We start from the raw sequence: 23199 nt of genomic DNA on the forward strand, positions 1-23199 counted from the left end.
CTCCCTTTGGGATTTTGAAGACATTGTTTTACTCTAACCCACAGCACTGATGGAGGTACTCACCGGGGAGCCAGAGGCTATTCTGATTCTCGATCCTTGTGTTTCTCAAACTTGGACAGGCATCAGAACCGGGGGGCAGGGCTTCTCTTCCAGCAGGTTAGGTGGAACCTGAGAACCTGCATTTCTACCAAGTTCCCAGGTGATGCTGATGCTGCTGGCAGCACACAAGAAGAATCACTGTCAACCCTTACAGGTGGCCTGTTTTGTGTTTTATCTTTTTCCTCCTCTCAGAGCTTCTTTTTACTCCTGGTATTCTGAAACTGCCCAGGAAATGTCTACAGAGTAGGTCTTTCAATTGCTGGCACTCAGTAGGGCCTTTCAACATAGAAACCTGTGTTTCTTAGTTCTGGGATATTTTTTTTGTATCTCTGATGATTTCCTTCCTTCTACTCCCGCAGACGTCTCTGTGGAATTCCAGTTAGGTAAGTGTTAGACTTTAGCCTGGTATTCCTTTTTTCTCATTATTTCCTCTCCCATTTTCCATCCCTTTGTCTTTCGGTTCTTCTTTTGGAGCAAGTTTTCAGCTTTCTTCCAACACTTTTATTGCCTTTTAAAGCATCTGTTATATTTTTAACTTTTAAGAGTTCATCCTTATTTTCTCAATATCCCTTATTATTATTATTTACCATTCTTCATTTGTTTTGTGGATATCACATCTCTTTGCTTTCTGCACATATTAGGTTGTTCTGAGGTTCCCTTTTTCTTCCACTGTCACTGGTTCTCTTTTCCCATTCATTTCAGACATTCATTCATTCATTGAGATGGGGAGAGAAGGGCAGGAGGGGGAGATGGAGAGAATCTTAAGCAGGCTTCACACCCAGTGTGGAGCACAATGTGGAGCCTGATTTCACCACTCTGAGATCATGAGATGAGCTGAAGCCAAGAGTTGGATACTTAACCGACTGAGCCATCCAAGCACCCGGCAGACAGTGATCTTACTAGAAACTTCTACAAAAGTCTGGTGATCACTGGGCTAACTATTCATGTTTAATAAAAAACAGTCACAAGCTTACTGAGGGCTGTGTGGGGAATAGATTTGTTGACTGGTGAGTCCCACCACGTGATGGGATCTCCATATGTCTTATTGCTCCAATCTTCCAATCTCTAGCCTGGTGGGTCTCAGCATGATCGCTGATATCCGGGAGGGCTAACAAGCAAAGCAGCTGGAACAAGGGAGTGTCATCCTTAGTGTTCAGATGAGATTTAATTTCCCTGATTGCAGAATATGCTACCCTCAAGCCCCACCTCTTCCTTGCCCAGCTGGGCTTATGTCTCAAATTCTAGACACTTACTGCCTCAGCTCTGCAGAGGGTAACTTCTAGTCTTCTGCCTATGTCAGGCACTAGGCTTTGAGTTTTAGAAGATGAATATGGAGGAGAAAGCAGGAGGTCTCATCGCTTCTTATAAAAGAGTTTTAACCTATCCCCCATTTGGAGTCCTCCTGTGCACCGCAGGTCCCAGGAGAGCTGGCACCAGCAGGCACCTCCTCCCCCACACATCCCGCCAGTGCCACAACCTCTGCAGGTGGAGTGATCCGCCTCCCGTCCCCACGCGCCCTCCCTGTTGGTACTGCCCTGGCCAGAGGGCAGAGCACACAGGTTTCCCCACACTCTACCTCCCATCCCAGAACACTCCCAGGCTTGGAGTTTTTCAGTAGGTTTGTAGTGGGGAGGGTCCCAGGGAGGGTACTCAGACAATAAAGAGATTGGACTCCCCCACCCCTCGCCACAAAAAAAGCCTGCCCTTATAGGCTCTGAATTTCTGAACTCAGAATGGAACTGCAGGGGAAAAAAAAAAAAATCTGCTGCTTTTGGGATCCACTCCATTTTCTCTCTTTTAAGTCGGTTACAATTTGTTTGCTTGCAAAATTTTTACGACATCTCTTATTTGGACTATCTTCTTTCCTATTTCAACTTTGTTTCTGTCTGTGTGCATTTTTTTTAGCCCTTGCTTCCATTTTAAGGGAGTTTTAAGAAAGAACAGAATGAGATGAATACATTATATTCAGTCCACCATCCTTAATCCGAAGTTTTCAATAGAAAGCCAATCAATGAATAAAAATGGCTTTTCTCTAAAAACCAACATAAACCACAAAACCTTCCCTCAAAAGAGCTACTGTAATTTTTTTTTACTGAAAAAAAGTCACCCAACTTAGATTTGTGTATTTTAATTAAAAATTAGCCCATATAAGGGATTTTCATTTTAGATGATTGCACAAACCAGAAAACATGGCATCATTATTCTGAGCCTCAAATTAATAAATTGTTCTCATACAGAAGATTAATTCTGTATGAACACATCAGGTTAAATTGATACTTTATTTTCTGATATGGTCCACAGACCAACTGACTAGGAACATCACAGATACAAAATTTCTTGATTTAACCACGTATTTAAATTGTTCTTGTGAATAAGACACAGATAATGTGGTGATGATCATACAAGCAGGTATGCTTACATCCCTTATCTTTATCCACAGACACGAACCTTTAAAGGAAGCTGCTATAATACAAAATCAATGTACAGACATATGATGCATTACTAAACACTACTAATGAAGCAGCAAAAAGAATTAAGAAAATAAATCTATTTACAATTGCATCAGAAATAATGAAATATCTAGGAATAAACTTAACCACAGAGGTGAAAGAACTATTCTCTGAGAACTACAAAACACTAATAAAAGAAACTGAAGACAGCACAAAGAAATGGAAAGACATTTTTCGTGCTCATGGACTGGAAAAACAAATATTGTTAAAATATCTATACTACTGAAAGCAATCTACAAGGTTTAATATTATCCCTATCAAAATATCAACAGCAGTTTTTGCATAACTAGAGCTTACAATCCTAAAGTTTATATGGAACCACAAAGACCCTGAATAGCCAAAGCAATCTTAAAAGAGAAATCAAAACTGGAAGTATCACAATCCCAGAGTTCAAGATATACTACAAAGCTATAATCATCCAAACAGTTTGGTACTGGCTCAAAAACAGACACAAAGATCACTGGAACAGAAAAGAGCCCAGAAATAAACCCCTATTATAAGGTCAATTAATCTTCAACAAAGGAGGTAAGTATAAGCAGTGGAAAGATGACAATCTCTTCAGCAAATGGTATTGGGAAAACTGGACAGCTACATGCAAAAGAATGAAACTGGACCACTTTCTTACACCATACACAAAAATAAATTCAAAATGGATTAAAGATCTAAATGTGAGACCTGAAACCATACAAATCCTAGAAGAGAACACAGGCAGTAATTTCTCTGACACTGGCTATAGCATCATCTTCTAGATATGCCTCCTGAGGCAAGGAAAGCAACAGTAAAAATAAACTATTAGAGCTCCATCAAAAATAAAAAGCTTCTGCATGGAAAGAAACAACACAACTAAAAGACAACCTACCAAATGGGAGGAGATATTTGCAAACAACATATCCAATAAAGGATTAGTATCCAAAATATATTAACAACTTATACAACTCAACACCCAAAAAACCAAATGATCCAATTAAAAAATGGGCAGAAGACATGAACAGACATTTCTCAAAAGAAGACATCCAGATGGCCATCAAACACATGAAAAGAAGCTCAACATCACTAATCATCAGGGGAATGCAAATCAAAACCACAACAAGATAACATCTCACACCTGTCAGAATGACTAAAATAAAAAACACAAGAAACAACGACTGTTGGTGAGGATGTGGAGAAAAAAGAACCCTTGTGCACTGTTGGTGGGAATGCAGCCACCCTGGAAAGTGGCACAGAGGTTCCTCAAAAAGTTAAAAACAGAACTATCCTACAATCCAGTAATTAATCATACTATTGGATATTTGCCCAAAGAATATGAAAACACTAACTGAAAGGGATATACACACCCCTATGTTTATTGCAGCATTATTTACAACAGCCTAATTATGGAAGCAGCCCATGGGTCCTTCGACAGACAAATGGATAAAGAAGAGATGAGGGGTGTGTGTGTGTGTGTGTGTGTGTGTGTGTGTGTGTGTGTGTGTGTGTGTACACAGAGTGGAAGATTACTCAGCCATAAAATAGAATGAAATTTTGTCATTTGCAATGACATGGATGGAGCCAGAGAGTATAATGCTAAGGAAAATAAGTCAGAGAAAGACAAATACCATATAATTTCACTCATATGTGGCATTTAAGAAACTAAACAAATGAGCAAAGGGAAAAAAGAGTGACAAACCAAGAAACAGACACTTAACTTTAGAGAACTGATGGTTACTGGGGCGGGGGCGGGGGGGTGGGTGTTGGGGGGTTGGGGGACGGGTGATAGGTGATGGGGATTAAGAGTATACTTAATCTTCATGCACACTGGATAATATGGAACTGAATCACTGAATTATACACCTGAAACCAATATAACACTCTATGTTAACTATAGTAGAATTAAAATAAAAAAAAAAAAAGACAAGGAAGTTGCCAGTGGCTGCTGTTGGGTCTGCGTATAGTCCTTGTGCTATCGACCCCTCTATGAGCATGCGCAGAGGTGGGAATAATCAAGTGCCATACGTATGGCTCATCTATGAGACGAATCGCGATCTCAAACATTTCAATGTACAAAAATGATGGACTAGAAGCAATCAGAGAAATTAAGTTGGGATAAGGCAGTGTTTTGAATCTTTAGTCAATTTTAAAAAGGTTTATGTGAAAGCACTTCTTATGAAAATGACAGTAGATCTGGGGAGCTTGGCGGGCCACAGCTCAGTAAGCACCAATAACACGACACGGGCCTTGAAGGCTAACATGATTTTAAGCTTCACTGATGTCCAGTGCTCTGGTGACTAGCATGTTCTCACCATATGTTTTTTTAATTTAAATTCAATTTAGTTAACATACAGTGTATTATTAGCTTCAGGGGCAGAATTCAGGGATTCATCAGGTGCCTGTAACACCGAGTGCCCACCTTAATGAGCATCACCCAGGTACCCCAGCCCCGCACCCACCTCCCCTCCAGGGACCCTCAGTTTGAGTCTCGTATGGTTTGCCTCCCTCTTGTTTTGTTTTATTTTATTTTATTTTTTTATTAATTTTATTTATTATTTTATTTTATTTTATTTTGTTTTATTTTATTTTATTTTTCCCGCCCTTCCCCCATGCTTTAGCTGTTTTGTTTCTCAAATTCCACGTAAGAGTGAAATCATATGGTATCTGTATTTCTCTGACCAACTTACTTTGCTTAGCGTATCGTGTTTGGGCACCGTATCATACATTCTCATGCCAGATAAAGTGTGTATGGGAGGACTTTAAAAGTCTAGACCTGCATTTTTCAGGACAATAGCCACTGGCCATGTGTAACTACTTACACTTAAATGAAATACAAATGGAGTTCTTCAGGACACTAACCACATTTCAAGTGTTCAATATCCACATGTCTAGTAGCTACCACAGTGACCAGCACAGATATAAAACATTTTCATCATTGCAGAAAGTGACACTGTGGAGCACTGGTCTAGACTGCGTATCATATAGGTAAGGGTAATTGGAATTTGAGCCAGGAAAAAGAGAAGGCTTGAAGAAAATCTTGTATTTTATGACTTATAGGGAGTATTACTCAGAAAATAGAACAAACTTGTTCTCCCCAACACACAGAACTAAGAGTTAAGGGAAGAGTTCAGCTTAACAAAAAGTCCTAGTAATTAGGACTACTCACAATGGAATGGTTTGTCACCAAGAAGTAAGCTTTTGTCCCTGAAAGTGCTCAGAGGGAGGCTAGATAACCTCTTTTTCCAGACATCTCTCCATAGGGAGAATGTCTCTTTCCATTCTAAGTTACCAGGATTACATGCGGACACTCAACACCAACCAAAAAAAATGGGTTTTGACCAGTTATACAATCTACCAAACCATTTCTAATTCCCCTCATCCTTTAGTTGATACTTAAATGGGGATGATGGTGACGAAGTAAAAGCAAAAAAGAGAGAGGAGGAAGAGAATAAGAGAAAGAGGGATTTGTACAATTGACTACATTTCCTGATTCTGTAAACATCCCATTCATCTTTAAAGAATACTGCCTCTATTCCTAGGCCAGTGCCTTGTGCAGGATATCTCATGGCAATTAGTGATTAACTTCAAAAGGCATCTTTTTCTTTTTTTTTTTCTAGAAAAGAAATGCTCATTTTGATTCTATTCCAATTATTTGTTTGGGAATAAAAACATTTAAAATTGCTCATGCACAGTAAAATTGATGGTCCAGGAATGTGCACCATGCTTATCCTGTGCTGTAGGGTACTTGCAGCATGAAGAGTACGTTGATATTTCATTTTGCCTTCAACCCCATTCTAGAAACTGCTCTATCTGCTGGCTAAAGCTTCACAGGGAGGAAGGGAGACTGTCAGGCAGGTGATTTTAAAAAGGAAGCGCTTATACTTATAATTGCCTTTCCTTTCATGTTTTGAATTTAGTACTTAGGCACCTTTCAGCCAAGGAAAGAAGCGGTGGTACTGGTTAGCACCCTGTTTGTTTTGGTCTCTCTACCCACCTAGAGCCCTGAGCCTCTCATCTATGGAAGATGGCAGAGATACTAAAACAAGGATGAGAAGGAAAAGTAACTAGGCCAGGAGAGAGACGTGTTGACTCTTGCCACCCCTATCATGAAAAGCAACTGGCTGTAACTTTATTGTTTTGTCTGTCTTGGCAGCACAAGCCTTGCTCAGCACAGAATCATCTCTGGCAGAAGTTGCACTTGATTCTTCAAAGCAGCGATCAAAATGGCTAGCGTGACGTCGAGGGGAGAGGTGAAGGACAGACCTTGGCAACGCAGGAGATTCTGTGGCAAGCTATGCTGGAAGGTCAAGTTCAAGGGGTCAATTTTAGGGGCTCCAGAACCACCAATGAAGGAAGTTGTCTGCTGGTTTGCCACGTCCTATGTCCTATCTAAGAATCTTATTACTTTGTAAAAAGCAAGTTTTCATAATGAAAACAATTTTAAGTGTATACATAGAGAGGCATGAAGAGAACAGTTAACTGAACAGTTTTTTCCTACAATTAACTCTCTACAGGATTTAATGGGACCGGGCTATCCATTCAGTCATTCACTCAACAACCGTGCACGGTCTACCAAGTGCCAGACACTGAGCTTCATGCTAGGGTTACGATGGGGGTGAAAACATGCTCTCAGCTTTTAGGAAGTTTCCCTCTGGTGGGGGAAAGGGACATTAAAGAACCACAGATATAAAGCTGGCGAAGGTCACTGCTTGTACCATAGTGCATGGACAGAGGGCGACAGAAAAATGTGCCAGGTGAACCAAAGCCTGGCTCGCCAGCGCTGGGCAAGGGGGAGTACTGTAGGCAGAAGGAGAAGTATGCAGAGGGGCCTGACGCAGCACAAGGGGGCTAGAGGGGAGAAAGGGGTCTAGAGGAGGCTCAGGGGGAAAATAGGATTCAGGTCACACAGAGCTCTACATGTCTCGTGAAGGATTCTGCTCTTGACCTAAGAGCAGTGGGAAATTCTCCAAGGGTTGGAAGAGCCATGACAGGATCACAAATTCATGTTTCGAATCTAAATGGAGAACTCGAACACCTAGCAAACTTGCATTGTGGGGACTGGTCTATAATTAATTGTGGAGATACACACAGAGGGTAAAGAATACATCTCTGTGTACAGTAAACTCTTTTATGTACAAATCACATATAAACACTTTAAAATCCAATAAAAGAATACAACTTATCATATTACGATGTTTATGTGTTTACTTTGTAAGGCTTGAGCTTTATGAGCTCATTTCCATTAAACACAATAATGTCTGGTTTGTTTATACTGGTGAAGGCTGCAGCCCTCTGATGCAATGTCCTTTAAATACAAAGACACTAGTCCATTCATCCACATTAGTAGAGCATACACTGGGGGATGGATTTTTTTCAGTTGGGGGGGGTCAAATTCTACCCACAAATGGGTAAAGACGGGGTACAGTTCATGTCCACTTAGTTAGAACAAAGCTCCCTGATTCCCTAGAAACTTAAATTCTAATTTTGGCTAAAGCTTCTCCCCACTTCCCTAATTAATAGGACACACTGGTAACTTCCTTTCAAATGCTGACTTATATAGGTTTGGTTTAAAAGCAAACAACTATTTCAAATCCACCACAGTTACAAAATTACTTAGCTACAGCATCATTTGAAAACTTACTTATGGAACGCTTGCCTTCCCTATATGCAGCTTCATCTCTGAGCTGTGAACTAATAAAATAGCAATATGCTTTAAAAATCAGAAATTGAGTTTGATGAATTATTTAAATAAACGCTGTGCCATGCAACTAAGTAAGAGTCTCTTAAATCACTGTCTCCCAAGACAATTTTGTTTTTATTAGGCTGATTTTTGAAATGTTCAATGAAAAATGGGTGCTTGGAGATGAAATTGCCATTTAATATGGTACTGGGTTTAATATGTAGATAACAGAATACTGCAGGCCTGATTTCTAATCATTTGTTCAACCCTTTTCATCATAGACAAGTCAATAGGATGCCTACTCTATGGTCAATTTCCTTTTGGGGCGGTGGGGAGGGGATGTGGCCCTAACATATAGCAAGGCTCAGAGTGCAGGATTGTTCTAAGGATGGATGGATAGCAGGTATTTGGCAATTGTTAATGATCTTAAAAGCACATTATTTACTTGTCTTCATGGCATTTGATTTTGAAGATGAACATGGTTTCATGGCTACTTAAAAACAAGGAGAGAAGATTCTGTGCTTCTGTGAAATGTAGTCATTTCATTCCCCTGCTTAACAAAAACGTCAATTACTCCCCCCAAAACTTTAAAACACCTGAGTGCATGACTACCAACATCCCCCTCTGTATCCTTTCCTTCTCTGGACCTCACGTACCCTCCTACTTGACACACACTGAAGCTGCAGCCCTCTGGTGCACCGGCACAGCCCCAGGCGTCTCCCCATCATCCAGGGCATCACCCTATTTGGAGCGTGTCTTTATTGTCTATCATCCCATTATTCATTATTCAAATCTCCCTCCCCCGGAGGGCAGAGGCCAAGTTCTATTCTTCCCTATTCCCTAGCACTTAGCACATAGTAGGTGACATTGCTGGGCTCAAAATCCACCTTATAGATACACAAGCCCTTGGCCTAAAAATGTTGTTCAGTTATAATTCTAACTGAGCGTTTGCCAATTCTTTGAACTATTTGAAGAGAGCAAAAGTTTTCCAGACCAGCATTTTCCACTCCGAATGCAAAGTTCTTTCTCCCTCCCCCATCTACTGTGGCCAGGATAAGGATGCTAACCCTGCCTTACTGACCTGTAACCCGACGGCTGCTGCTCACACTGGTCAGAGCCCTTTCCTGTTCATTATGCCCTTCGATCCTGTACCAGGACTACCTGAGACAGAGGGGCAGACATCTCACACTATTTTTACAGATAAACAAAGGGGAGGTCACTGAGTCTGCCTGAGGTCAGACAAGTCACTAGGGTGAGACGACACAAGCATGTGGATGCCTGGGTCTCTCTCTCGTCCACTTGGATGTTCGATGAGAACCTCCTATGTACCAACTTCTGGACTAGGCCTCTGAGGGGACTGACAGCTCAGTAAGACCTGAGTTCTACCCTGGACTAAGGCATGGGACAGAAGCCATTGGAGGACCTGCGGGACTTTCAAAACTGCAGGGAAAAGGTCACCCCACTCTTCTCAGAACTCTACAATATTGTCCAGGCCACCCGAGCTGCCAACACCCCCTGCTGCCCAGGACTGCTCTCTGTAGCATAGGAAAGGACATAACTCCCATGCTTCCCGGCCTCCCGGAGCATCCCTCACACAGGCGGACACGTGGTGTGCTGGACCACATGTCACACCGCATCAGGCGCTGAAGCTGGTGCACCAGGGGAAACCCTTGAAGATCCCTTAAAACACCAGCAGAGAGTTCTTCTGCAAACCCCTCCTCCTCCTCTCTCCCTCTCTGAGTCCCGTAGGGCCAGTCTGGCCTTCAGTGTTGGAGCAGATCAATTTTGTCTTTTGTTACTGAAGCTTTTTATCTTGAATGTGTAGCTCAGGGCCCGATGGAGTAGTTCGCATGTGTGCTGGGCACTGGGTCTACCAAAACCCCGGATCTCTGAAGACCGAAGTCATCCCCAGTGGGCTGAGACACGCAAAATGAAACAGGCGAATACAAAAGGGGACTTTTAGTTCCCCACACACTGCAGGCCACGTGCCCACTGGTGAGAGGGGGGAGCTGGACCCTTTCCCTACTTACACCGCTTCTTTCTTTTACCTATTATCGTTGCCGTTGTTATAATCCATTACTATTATTTACCAAGCATGCATAGTTGAACACGAGTTAAGTAAAACACAGGCATGCTTTGTCCCCACTGTAAATTTTTAGCCACTAGCATAGACTAACTTAATAGGAGATTTGCCTGAATAATGCTAAGTGCACGTGGCTTTCCATATATATGCCTTGTTATTCCTAGCACCCACTATATGCCATCCACCTGCATGAAGCACTGGGGAAAACAAGAGTCAGCCACAAGCCCCCCAGTATAGCAGGGGAGAAAAATATAAACCATTTCATTACCATGTGAAGAGCTGGATGTATATGGTCCCAGATGGGCCTGGACAGGGTAGGGGAGGCTGAAGGAGACCACCTCCACCCACAGGACGTTGCACGCGACCCTTCCCTGCCCCTTTCCTAATTCCGGTGTCACTTTCCTAGCAAGCCCCTCCCTGCAACCCCACTTAGAACCCTAAACCCTCTTTTCATCCATACACACTCCTATGCCTCCCCCTCTGCTTTTTCCTCCCTAGCACTCACCACCTTCTGACCACATCTCTTATTTATTTTGCTTTTGGTCTTTTTCGTCCCACAAGAAGGCAGCTCTGTGAGGGCAGGGATTTCGTCTGTCTGTTCGCTGCTGAATCTCCACCTTCAATCAGCAGCCAGCACAGAGTAGGATTTGGTAAATACTCAGAAAGATGCTGTCTCGGACCACGGTAAAGGGCAACCACCAGAGCTCTTCTTTCCTCCTTGTTTCCTTGAGAGAATTTACCAAGAAAGTGAAATAATCTTTCTGTGAAAAAAAAAAAAAGTCACCTATTGTTCCTTGACTCCTCACTAGACTGGAGACTTGGTAGCAGTTGGTTGTCTGTCGGCTTTGTTCACTGCTGTGTCCTCAGCCCTGGAAACAGAGCCTGGCACCGCTTATTTTGTTCGATGAGTTTCCCTTGAGTGCATGATCATCCTCATCATGGTCACAGCTCATGTCTGCTGAACACCCAGCACACGCCAGATGGTTTTATCTGTATTCTCCTTCCAAATCCTCCCAACACCACCCTGAGGTAGGTACTGTTATGCTTCTCAGTTTGTCAATGAGGAAACACAGACGGACGGAAACTTGCCCAAGATCTCAATCCAGCAGAGGGAAGGGCCAGCAGGCAACTCCAAGCCATCCAACCTGAGCTTTGCTTTAGTCACCATTCTGCTGCCGTGACACAGTGCCGTCGTCACTCCTGGGCTACTGCAGTGCCCCCCACCCCCCCACCCAGTCATCTGCCCTCTACAGCACCCTCCGGCCACCGCCAGGACATCCTCCACTGAAGCCAGAATAACACTTTCAAGTAGCAAAACTGATCACCTCACTCTGCTTTAAATCTCTTCACTGGCTGTCCATTGGCAGAGCACACATTTTGGGGACCCATCGGCAAAGTGGTTAACATTTATAATAACTCCTCTGGAAGGATGACATTGCCATTTCCAGAAAAAATTAAAGACTATGAAGAACACAACTGGACTTGGGAGAAATGTTCTACCTTTGAGATAAATAATGAGAAGAGGTTTATTTGATTATAACAAACTGGAGTCTATCAGTAGTTCCAGAAATATTTATGTGATAACTAAAAAGAACCAGTAAGGCAGATGTGTTAAAATGGATATCCTGGGCCCCACCCAATCCCATTAATTCAGAATCTCTAGGGATGGGGTCAGGAAACCTAGGTTTTTTAACAAGTAATCTGGGTACTCCTCTGACATTCAGGGACCCACATCTTTTCAATGCTAACATATAGGCAAGTACTTATATGTTGGGTAATATTATAGAAACCATCAAGACTAAGACCGAGTCAGCACTATCTAATGACCAATGAGAACTCCTTCGTTCAAAAATAATGTTATATGACTCGTGGATTCAAACTTGCCCTAACTCAAGTCACAGTTCTCTCTCTCTTTTTAAGGTTTTATTAATTTATTCATGAGAGACACAGAGAGAGAGGCACAGACACAGGCAGAGGGAGAAGCAGGCTCTGTGCAAGGAGCCCGATGCGGGACTCAATCCCAGGACCCCGGGATCACACCCTGAGTCAAAGGCAGACAGACATTCAACTGCTGAGCCACCCTGGTGCCCCAAGTCACAGTTTTCAAAAATGTCCAATGCTTGAGCATTCCATTCCACCTCATGGAAGCTGGAACTACCACATATGGTAAAACCAACTTACTTATGACATGTCAACAGTATTAGATGTTCATTCCAAATATTATTGCATTTCTTCCCTTAAAATATAGCATCCTGCCCAGGCTACAAGATAGAGAAAAAAACAAACAAACAAACAACAACAAAAAAAAAAAACAAAAAAAAAAAAGCAAAACCTATAAACTACATCCTACCCCTAGCATGTCAGTTGACTCCTCAGCTCATGTTGGGTGGGATTCAAAGGAAAACAAGTCTATTCAGGTTTTTTTGCATTCTGACTGACCCCTAAGGAGGTTGGAGATGAGCTTTGTTAATGGGGGAGTTCAATGCTCATCCAATCAGCATCCCAAGACTCTGGTATTTTACAAGGCTTCCCTGACATTACCAGATGTTCATCTTGGACACGGGGTGCCATTTGCTTCTGAAAATGAAAGAAGGTCTCACCAGGTAGTCTTCTCTCCCTCCAGCTGGGAATGGTCACCACTGCAGAGCAGCGACAGGACGGAGCACAAACATTTAATCTTTTGCTCTAGACTCCAGCTGATTTTCCTTTCAACATATTTTCAAATATTTAATTTGTGCAAATGACCCCCCCCCCCCCCGCCAAATCTGTTTTCTTCCACAAAATGTCAAAAAAAAAATATTGATCAAATAAAAGTCAAATAGTCCCGAGACCTACTTGGAAAGATATGGTGTTTTAAGTGTGGTGCCAGAGCAAGTTTCTAACAATTTCTTTTGAAATTTCAGAAATATCAGTACTGACTTTTAGCTCTGATGTTCAAGTGCTTCTGCGTAAAAGAAAATGCTCTCCCCTATACAAGACAGAAATTAATGGTGCTTTAGAAATAATGATTGTGTACTGCAATATCCAAAGAGGTCTATGGGAGAAAACACTACATTTGTAGAAGAAAACAATCAGAGAAATATATTTTTCAATACATTTCATAGATCTGAAGACAATTTTACACTACCCCTACTGAATTGGCAGTCTCATCACCCTTGAAATAACCCTTTGCAGATGCTATGTAATGTAGGTACAAATAGGATCTATCATTATATAAAATGAACAGAATAATCCCTGGTCAGATGCAATGCAACAAATTAAGGAGAAAAAAAGTGAGATTATTCAAGGTCAGTAAAGATTATTCAGCACTCACTAAAGTGAAACAAATGAAAACAGGGTGAAACATTCAAATTTTGAAGGTTTCTATCTTTACAGACTGCATTTAAGTTTTTTAATTATAAATGAAATCCTGGAAGTGTAAAATCAGTCGGTCTTTTATTTCCAATAGAAGTTTCTAATTTCCTTATGAGTTCCTGGTATTTCAACTCTGTGCTAAGCCCAGAGGAAGCCTGTTTTCTCCACCCTACCCAGATTCCAAAACTCCACTGTGGACCCTCTCAGCCATGAAGCACGCCATGACCCTCTACTTAAGACTCTCTTGAACATGTGGACAGAAATCTGCCAACACACGGGGCAGGAACAGCAGGGGGAGGCAGAGCTCCCTGGGATCTAGAAAGATCCCATGGATCAAATGAGAATAGCTTCAGTTGTTTAAGATACAAAATCAGTACTCCACTTAGACTCTAAATTCTTAAGCAATTGTGAACGACAAAAAAATAAATAAATAAAATAAAACAGGTATTAACGCTAGTATAAAAATGTTTTTTAAATTCAGTGTTTATTTGTCAAATACCAACTCCTTTTTCTTTCATTCCTTTCTGTTTCTGATCTTTGGAAAAACCACATCAGTATCAAATGTCACTTAGTTCTTATTCAAACAGAGGAAAGCAGACACAGCGGCTGCACCCGTGACTTAGGTGACCTGGACCCTCAGTAAAAACCAACCTCTATAAATCACCAGATGTAAGCAATTGGGTAGTGATCACTTTAATTAATTGAACAGCTTTCCTGAAATTTACTGTATAATTTTAACCCTCACGACACCTTTCCCAGAAGCAACCAACAATGGTGGGCTTTTCTTAACTTGTTTGGGGAAGGAAAAACATTTTAACCTCAGTGCCTCAAATACATTTTAAAATTGTTCAAGATTCAAGGTGGTAAGCTACTTAAATTTTAGGAAATCAAATACTGCACATTCCAAACACTACCCTGAAGTGCTGAAAGTCAGAATTATTCCAAAACATCTCCAAGGTGTGAAAATAAACATGTTATCTGTCCTAAAAATACAGAAAATTTAGCACTATTTTATTTCAAAACCCATCTTTGCAAAACATGGAATGGTATTTATAACTTCAATCACGTATTTAACTGTATGACGTTGATATTTTGGTCTGATGTTTCTGAACCTCGATGTGTACAAGTACCACACTTAAAATACTCCCAATGCCTTATTATCAACTCCCACTTCCTCTAACAACTCCAATCACCCTCCTCTAGGAACTATGTAATACCTAACACACAGATCCCAGGCCAACCACTGAGTAACACCAGAATTAGTGCTAGTCTGCAGGGCATAATCAAACACATGTCTCTAGGAGATGAAGGCAGCTTCTCTGAATCTGGGACACCAGCTCAGCAATGACAGCGACATGGAGAGTGTGTTGTTACAATGATACTTAAGATCTAGGAAAGAAAGAGGCTGAAAAACAAGTCGACCAATTTAAAAAAACACTTCTCCATTATCTACAGGAGGAAATATTCATATTTTGCTTCTAAGACCTTTATTCTAGCCCATATGGAACTGTTACCCACGGTCCCTGTTACCCAAACATATGTGCAAAATCCTAACATTCACTTACAAGGAGAGAAGCGTAATATTTGCTGAGACTGGTCCTAGATTTGGAATGGTCTCCAATTCATTGTTGTTCAGTTTCCTTTAAGAGCCAAAAGAAAAAGAAAAAAAAAAAAGGCTGATTAGATCACCTGTAATTCAGAGGTGTGAAAACTTTATAAAGTTAAAGATACCTAAAAGTCTTAAATAACTTATTGTAATCCAAACATTCTTCACAGTTAAGTAGCATATTTCTTCTTATTCAAATCTCAAATAGAAGTAAGACTCACACTTCTCGAAGGTTTTGAAGGTGGCTCATGGAATTTGCCTTGATGAAAGACAATCTGTTGTGACTCAAGTCCCTACGAGGAAACAAAAGTAAAGTTTCAAAAGGTCACTACTAGTGCTTAATGATGTGCAAGACAGAATGGATTTATGAGATACCTCTATCAACACTAGTGACAATGTAGGAAATAATTGGTTTATCCTACCCCCAAACTAGACGGCAACCAAACTGCCAAAGTAAAAAATACAAATTCTGAGGACAAAATTAGCTTAGGAGACTGGCAGATTCAAGTGCTTTAAGCCCACAGATTTTTAGGAGATGGTTTTTGGCACAGGGTGAACAGATCTTTTGTGAACTGGTTGTTTTGCTTCACCCTCCCAATCCCCTACCATCTCCTCACTTCCAACCTGATATGGTGAAGTCATGGCCTATGAAAAGTGGCTAATTAGGCAGGCTGCTGAAACTCAAAGCTCTAAAGAAACCTTTTTATTATTACCATAAAATTAAACATCGGTGTTCGTATTACAAGTGAACAAAACAGAAATGGCTTTTCATACGTATTTGTTTCTCTGGGTTTAGGCACCAAATTATTTGAGGTATCACTTGTGTGTATATGTTGGGAGTCGAAAAAACCATCCGAATTCTGCTTTTCTGAATTCCCCAAATCTCAGTATTTGATAACATAATGTATAATTTAAACCACATAAACCACCTACAAAGTAGGCTATATAGGAACCCATGATCAGATTTCTTTTCAATCATTACATAAACCTGCTTCTTAGAGACTTTAGAGACCTCAGCCTAACTTAGTAACAATTTCCATAGACATGATGATGATGATGATGATTATTATTTACAAAGCAAAACAAAACTCCTACACATGCAACATTCTAGACTAGGCCATCATCTTGGCTTTTAAGACCCAACAATACTAAAGAGAGCCCGGTAAATATTTGCTCACGTCCCTTTGCGTGCTGACACACTGAGTGTGTGCCTACCATGCGGTGGGTGGACTGAAAGTGAAATGGCTGGAACAGCTACTGAAAACCAGACTTACAAACAGCACGGCTGAAAAGCTCTCCCCCAGAGAGGGGTTTACCAACCCTTACCAAATGAGTTCTTTCAGCCCTCAAAAATGAAGACTTTCAGCTAACCAGTGTTTCAGCTAACCAGTGTTTCAGTTAACCAAGCTGGATTGGCACAAAGCATGAACCAGAAATGAGAGGCAGAAAAATCACACCCAGAGAACGAGTGTGACTTTGCACACGGCTACGAAGTCAACAACTGGAAATCAAGTCTCTGCATTTTTGTTTTGAGAATTAAACCTGGATTTCTCTAGTGCACCTAAAAATAAAATAAAATAAATCTGCAAAGGTTTTATTTGAAACATGTTTGCCTAAAGACCTACCAGACAGTAACAGACATGAGTAGATTTGTTCTGGTAGAGTTATAACATGAAAAAAATCTGGCACAGTCTTTAAACTATAAAAATCCTGCAATTACAACCACTGCTGTGCATGCTCACCACGCTGGAGCCAGACACTTTCCCTCACAGCCCAGCTCAGGTCCGTCTGGAGTTCATCAAGGAACCCGTGAGCCCAACAACTCATGTTAGGATTCAAACAAAACCTGTGTGCTTTTAGCACCACAGACAGTCACAGATTTCCCACAGGGTTTCAAAAACAACCAGCGAAAAGAGTCCTTCACCTGGGAGGTAGCCTGAATCAACAGAAAGTCTCATTTGGATCCACTTAACTAAAGAACATTGAACCAGCATAAAACTGCATCCCCTATTGTTTCAGTTTTTAAAAGGAAAAGGGGAGCCAATCTGGCATTTACATTTATATACAGGTGGTTTTCTTTTTAATTAGAAAAAAAAAAAAAAAACCGAAAACCACACTTCACTTCATTTTAATGATTATTTCATAGGGCAATCCTATGAGAAAAGAGAGGGTTTTAACTTTTTTTCCAGCCAGTAATGGGACGAGATCTCCAACAAAAGACCTTTAAAATGAGAAACTGCCTTCTGAGAAGTGTGCACATGCTGGGGACCAGTTGTTTCTGATCCAGAAGCAGGAGCTGGCAACCCTAAATATTTTAGTTATTGCAACACACTTCCATTCCTGAGTTTTGTGTACTATTAAAACCACATTATATGTAGGAGAAAAAAAAATCACCTCTTAAGTGACTTTTACTGCTAAATACTTAGAGCCATGAAACTTTTAATGTGTCTAAATTTAGATTTAATACAGTTTATGTTTCAGAAATGATTACTTTCCAGTTAAAGGATGTCACATTTTCCTAAATCTTCCCTATATTGTTTGTATGGCTAGACCACATTAAAAACAAATACAAGTTGTACAATGTCGATATTTTCTTAAACCCACTAGAACATTCAGTTAGAGAAGCAGATTCTTCACTTTCAGAGGTCCATTAACGAACATCTTCCCCAGGAAACCTTTTCAAAAAAACTCTGTGTGGTGAGGTTAATAAACGGGAAAAGTGGTAAGGCAGGGAGGTGTTAACTATTTACCTAGAACTCAGCTGGCCAAATGCTTGCAAATCAAACTGTACATGGCAGGAAAAAAAGTCTTTCCTCCTGCACATTAGCAAGTGAATAAATATATACGAAAAAAAATTAATTTACAACATTTGGTTCCAGCCATCATTTTGTTCCTTTTAGCATTTGGAAATCTAACTTCCAAGTCAAATTTTAAAATGCAAATCCAGCACAGCTTCTTAATCAATCCCACTGGGGCCTGCAGAGCTGCTAATTCAGCAGAAATCTGGAAAGCTGAAAAACAAAAAGCCAGGCTGTAGCTGTTTTAAGACACTGATCCAAAGTGACTCATAAATCAGCTTGCTATGTTCAAGTTTTAGTCTGGAAAATATAGAAAAACAGCTGTGAAAACCATAAGGACCATGACCCCCCACCCCAGCCCCAATTCTGGTACCGGCCAGACAATTTATAACAGGCGAACACTAAGGAAGCCACACCAGCAGAAAGTACCTTTCGGACTTTCGCCTCAGCCCAGCTCATGCAAACATTTCTACGTGATAAGATAAATAATTCTGAAATTCCAGTGAGATTTTAATACATTAAGCTCTCACTGGCAATTGAGCAACTTTTCCCTCTTTTGGCTAAGTAACCTATTCCAGCAAGCAACTCCTCTCTGGGTTCAGAACTCTGTAAGCACAAATTCTAGATGTAAACGCAAGTCTGCCTTTAAAGGCAGCCTTAAGCAGAGCTTCAACTAGTTACTGTTTTAAAAGCCACTTTCATTAAAGTATTACAAGTCACTTTTTGAAAGAACGATATTATTATTATTTTACGGCTTAAACTTTACAATTTTTCACATGTGAGATTAAGGCCATAAACTACAACGAAAGCGCGGGAAGAAATACATACAGGACGTATATTAATTGATTTTTCTTAACTTGCAAATTCAACAAAGTGACACCAAAGATAAAGTTCTCCTGAATGGTGCTCTCATAAATTAGTCCTAGGGCAAATGTTCACTATCTTAATTACCCAAGAAAAAGTTAAGATACTGGAAAGAACAATGTGTAATTTTCTACTTCTTTCTGAACTCTGAAACTGTCTACTTCAACACTCTTACAATTACGTAAAATTCGAGAAACAGCCTCTTGTTCCAAACACCAAGTAACAGAGAGGTTAAAGCCCAATTCCATGTGTTTTTCTGCTTCCAAAGGTGGAGAGAGGAGACCTCTAGAGCTTTAGGCATAAACAAAAGAAACATTTACAATAAAGAATTTAGACCACATGGTCTGGTGACAACTACAAAGTTGGTTAAAAGTCACACAAGTACAAGAATGACAGAGCTGTCCACTGAGTGATCACAGTGGGGCTTCTGACAACAGACTTAGTGCTTATTTATACAAGTGGAACTTATTTTCACATATATTTAAGGAATGTGGACTTGTATTGAGACAATTTACTGCTGGCGGAAATGTAATTAAAGATTGTGCTAACCAAATAAACTGTAATTTGTTTTTAGTGTGCCACCAAATTATCTGCAAAACAAAATCCTAATTAGGTCAGCTACTTTTAAGACAACATTTCAATAGGTATTCAAAACCCTTCTGGTTTAATTCAACTTCTAATCACGACCAATAGGTTTTTTTTTTTTTTTTTAAGACATCCAAATTCACACCAACAACATATATCTCACACTGGCGTGACCCGATGGGCTACCTGACAATGAAAAACTACGACTATAAGCTAAATTTGGGGAATGAGTCAAGCCTTTCTAACACACCCCAGGAAGAGCTATTCATTTACTTTTTCTCATCTCTCTATTATTCATACATGTTCACCTCCAGTCATTCACATGTTCAGTTCCATATGTTGTCAATAGAGCCATTCACATTTCATGAATAAGGCAGCATGACCTCCCTAAGAAGCAATTGAACAGAATTAGCCACAACTAATTGAAAGTCTTCCTGCTTCAGGTTAAAGCCCTTATCTCCCTCTTCAATTATAAAACAAAAACAAAAACTATTAAATAAGACATCCCTCAGTGAGGTTGCAAAAAAAACCCTCTGATTCTACTTTTGGACTAAACTAAGGTTTATTAACACAAATAGGCCAACAATCCCACAATTCACAAATAAAGAGTACGATGATTTAAAAAAAAAAAAAAACACAATTTCTTCAACTATGGACCCAAACCACCTCCTCCTCCTCCTATTATTAGGCTAGTCTAGTAGAATTGCTTTAAGAATGTCGAATTTCCACTGCAAGCCTGCTAGGCCCAAATCTAAGGGTTAAGGATGGACCCTTTTATTTATTTATTTATTTATTTATTTATTTGCACTTTGTTTTAGAAAACTTTTTTTTTTTTTTAAATACACTAGTTTTGATGTTTACATTTTCCACAAGTCTGCCACTTTTAACACAACTAGGGCTGGGGAGCAGGGGATGACACTTGGAAAGAATCAGCCTCCCCAACTCAACTGCACTCCCTTCCTCGTTCCTCCGTGCAGTTGGCAGGGGCTCCGGGTTTTCAGACTCTGCCGTTCCCGTCCAACAACTTGCCGAGGCCGCCGAGCCCTGCGTCCCGAGCCCTTGTCCCGAGCCCTTGTCCCGAGCCCTCCGTCCCGAGCCCTCCGTCCCGAGCCCTCCGTCCCGAGCCCTCCGTCCCAGGCCCTGTGTCCCGAGCCCTTGTCCCGAGCCCTGCGTCCCGAGCCCTCCGTCCCGAGCCCTGTGTCCCGAGCCCTTGTCCCGAGCCGTTGTCCCGAGCCCTCCGTCCTGCTCCGTGCGCCCAGAAACCTCAGCAGCCGCGGCCGCGTCCCCCGCTCCCTGCGGCCCAGCCTCGCCTCCCCGTCCCCGGAACCAGGACGTGCTGCGAGGTGGACGCGCATTTACGGGATTTCCTGCGGCGAAAGCAGGCGCAGGGGCGAGCGAGCAACGGGAGGCTACGACGGCGAGGCCCGTGACCCAGGCCCGCTGGCGCGGCGTTCCGCGTGGCAGGGGCTCCGCGGGTCAGCGGCCGCCCCGCACCTGGCGGGCCCCGCACCTGGCGGCGGGCGGCCGGCGCTCGGGGCTCCCCCGCCCACCTGCGCGCAGGTGCGGCGGGCGCACGGGGCTACGGGGCTACGGGGCTACGCGGCTGCGCGGCCGGGGGCGCAGCGAGCGCCGCTCCGGCCCCCGGGGGGCGCCCCTCGGCCGCGGGGTACTTACAGGCGGGCGACCCGGGGCGGCAGCGCCTCGGGCAGGCGCGCCAGCCGCCGGCGGCTGCAGTCCAGCAGGTCCCCGAGGCAGCGGCACGGAGCGGCACAGCGGCGCGCGGCGGCGGCGGCGGCGGCGGCCCCGGGGGGCGGGTCGGGGCGCCCCAGCACCGCGCCCAGCAGCAGGGCCAGCGCCGCCGCCGCCGCCGCCACCGCCACCGCCGGGCCGCCCATCGCGCGCCCCCGGCCTCCCGCGCCCCGGCACACGCCGCCTGCGCCCTCCGCCGCCCGCAGGGAGCCCTCGGTGCACGCCCCGGCGCGGGAGCGGGAGCGGGAGCCGCAGCCGCAGCCGGAGCCGCAGCCGGAGCCGGAGCCGGAGAGCGCGCAGGGCCGCGGGCAGCGTCGACGCGCACAAGCCCCGCTCGCCCGCGAACAAACTTTTCCGCCTCCTCCCCTCGGCGCTGCGCGAAGCCCCGGCGCGGCGGGCCGGGGGGCGGGGCGGGGCCGGGGCGGGCCGGGGGGCGGGGCCGGGGCGGGGCCGGGGCGGGGCCGGGGTCGCCCCGCCCCCGGGGAGGCCGGGCTCGGAGCCCCGGCGGCCGCGCAGGGGGGAGCGGAGCCGAGCGCGGCCGCCCCGAGGGTCCCGTCCCCGCCCCCCGGGCCGCCGTCGCCGCCGCCGCCGCGTCCTGGGAAGCCGACAGCAGACGCAGCTAAGCGAGGAGGCGGGTGTGCGCGCAGCCGGGCCCGTCCTGGGGCGGCCTTCGGGGTGGGAGGCGCGGGGCGCGCGGGAGGCAAGTCCAGTGAGCGCTGCTATCGGGGAGCCTTTGAATTCCAAATTAAAAAGAAAAAGAAAATCAGACGTGATCCTACCCTCCACAGATGAAACAGTGGTTTCAGTGAAAGTTCTAACATGCTTACTGGTCTTTTTTTTTTTTTTTGGCCATATATATCAGCTCAAGAAATAAAAACAATTAAAGGTAAACGGAAATGGTGTATTGCGCTGCGAACAGCCAGCTGTAGTGCGCTGGATAGAGCTGGGGAGGGGGGTATGTGCAATGACCTAATAAACCGTGATGGCCATCATAAAGTGTATGCCGTACTCTAAGAAGAGTAGTTAGAGTTCTGTCTTTTTTTAAGATTTTATTTATTTATTCGTGAGAGGCACAGAGAGAGAGAGAGACAGAGAGACAGAGAGAGAGGCAGAGACACAGGCAGAGGGAGAAGCAGGCCCCAGGCAGGGAGCCCGCCGTGGGACTCGATCTTGGGACCCCAGGATCATGCCCTGGGCGGAAGGCGGTGCTAAACCACTGAGCTACTGGGGCTGCCCAGTTAGAGTTATTTCAAGGCAAAATGAAAAGCAGGGCCTTGAAGGAAAAGATTCATGTAGGGACCATGGTCTCCCTGGGCTTTGAGTAATGATAAATTCTGATTGAGAAATGCTACCAGGCTAGAAATGCTACCTGCTTACCTGCTTGGGGGTGGAGGGAGAAGGGGTGGCCCGGGGGCAGATGGGGGTGGAGTTGGGGATATGGGACTTCCCAGTGAACTCTGTATTCTGACTTAACTCTTGCAGGTGATCGGGGCCACAGCAGATTGGAAACCCCAGAGTTCATCAGTGAACACCCTGCTCCTCCAGGTGAGCACATAGACCCAGAGGAACTAACCTGTTTATGGTAAAAAAAAGAAAGCTTGCTTTAAACTTTGGCTTCTGCAGTCACTGTTTCTTATGCTGTCTGCCAAAGCACTCCTGTTCATTATTGAGGAGTGGAGATAGTTTGTAGAGTGGAGACTCTAACTCCAATCCCAGTGCTTTTTGATTTCTACTATCGCAAATCACCTGTAGAAGCACTCCCATCCTTGTGGGAGAGAAAGACTCACTTCGAAGGTGAAGGACACTTTAGATATGATATCCCATCCTCTTCCTTCCAGCCACTGTTAGTGTCAACTCCACCACTTTTTTGATGATGTACATTAGGAAATATTCATAATAATGGC

At 43.4% G+C, this 23199-nt stretch overlaps 1 protein-coding gene across 2 annotated transcripts in view; it reads right to left on the reverse strand.

The window, feature by feature from the left end:
- The window catches only part of LRIG3 (leucine rich repeats and immunoglobulin like domains 3), a 48362-nt gene extending 27776 nt beyond the window's left edge, over window positions 1–20586 (reverse strand). Inside the window, exons 1-3 of one of the 2 annotated variants that reach the window (XM_049115103.1) lie at window positions 20495–20586; window positions 15521–15592; window positions 15259–15333 (exon numbers count right to left, since the gene is read on the reverse strand). In XM_049115103.1, coding sequence (XP_048971060.1) covers window positions 15259–15333; window positions 15521–15549 — 104 coding nt within the window. In that variant the 5' untranslated portion in view covers window positions 15550–15592; window positions 20495–20586. Of the gene's footprint in view, window positions 1–15258; window positions 15334–15520; window positions 15593–18049; window positions 18308–20494 lie in introns of those variants that run through there. The other variant, XM_035696083.2, reaches the window with a different exon arrangement.
- Between the last annotated feature and the right edge of the window lie 2613 nt (window positions 20587–23199).

The sequence above is a fragment of the Canis lupus genome, chromosome 10, assembly GCF_003254725.2.
Source record: "Canis lupus dingo isolate Sandy chromosome 10, ASM325472v2, whole genome shotgun sequence".
NCBI lineage: Eukaryota > Metazoa > Chordata > Mammalia > Carnivora > Canidae > Canis > Canis lupus.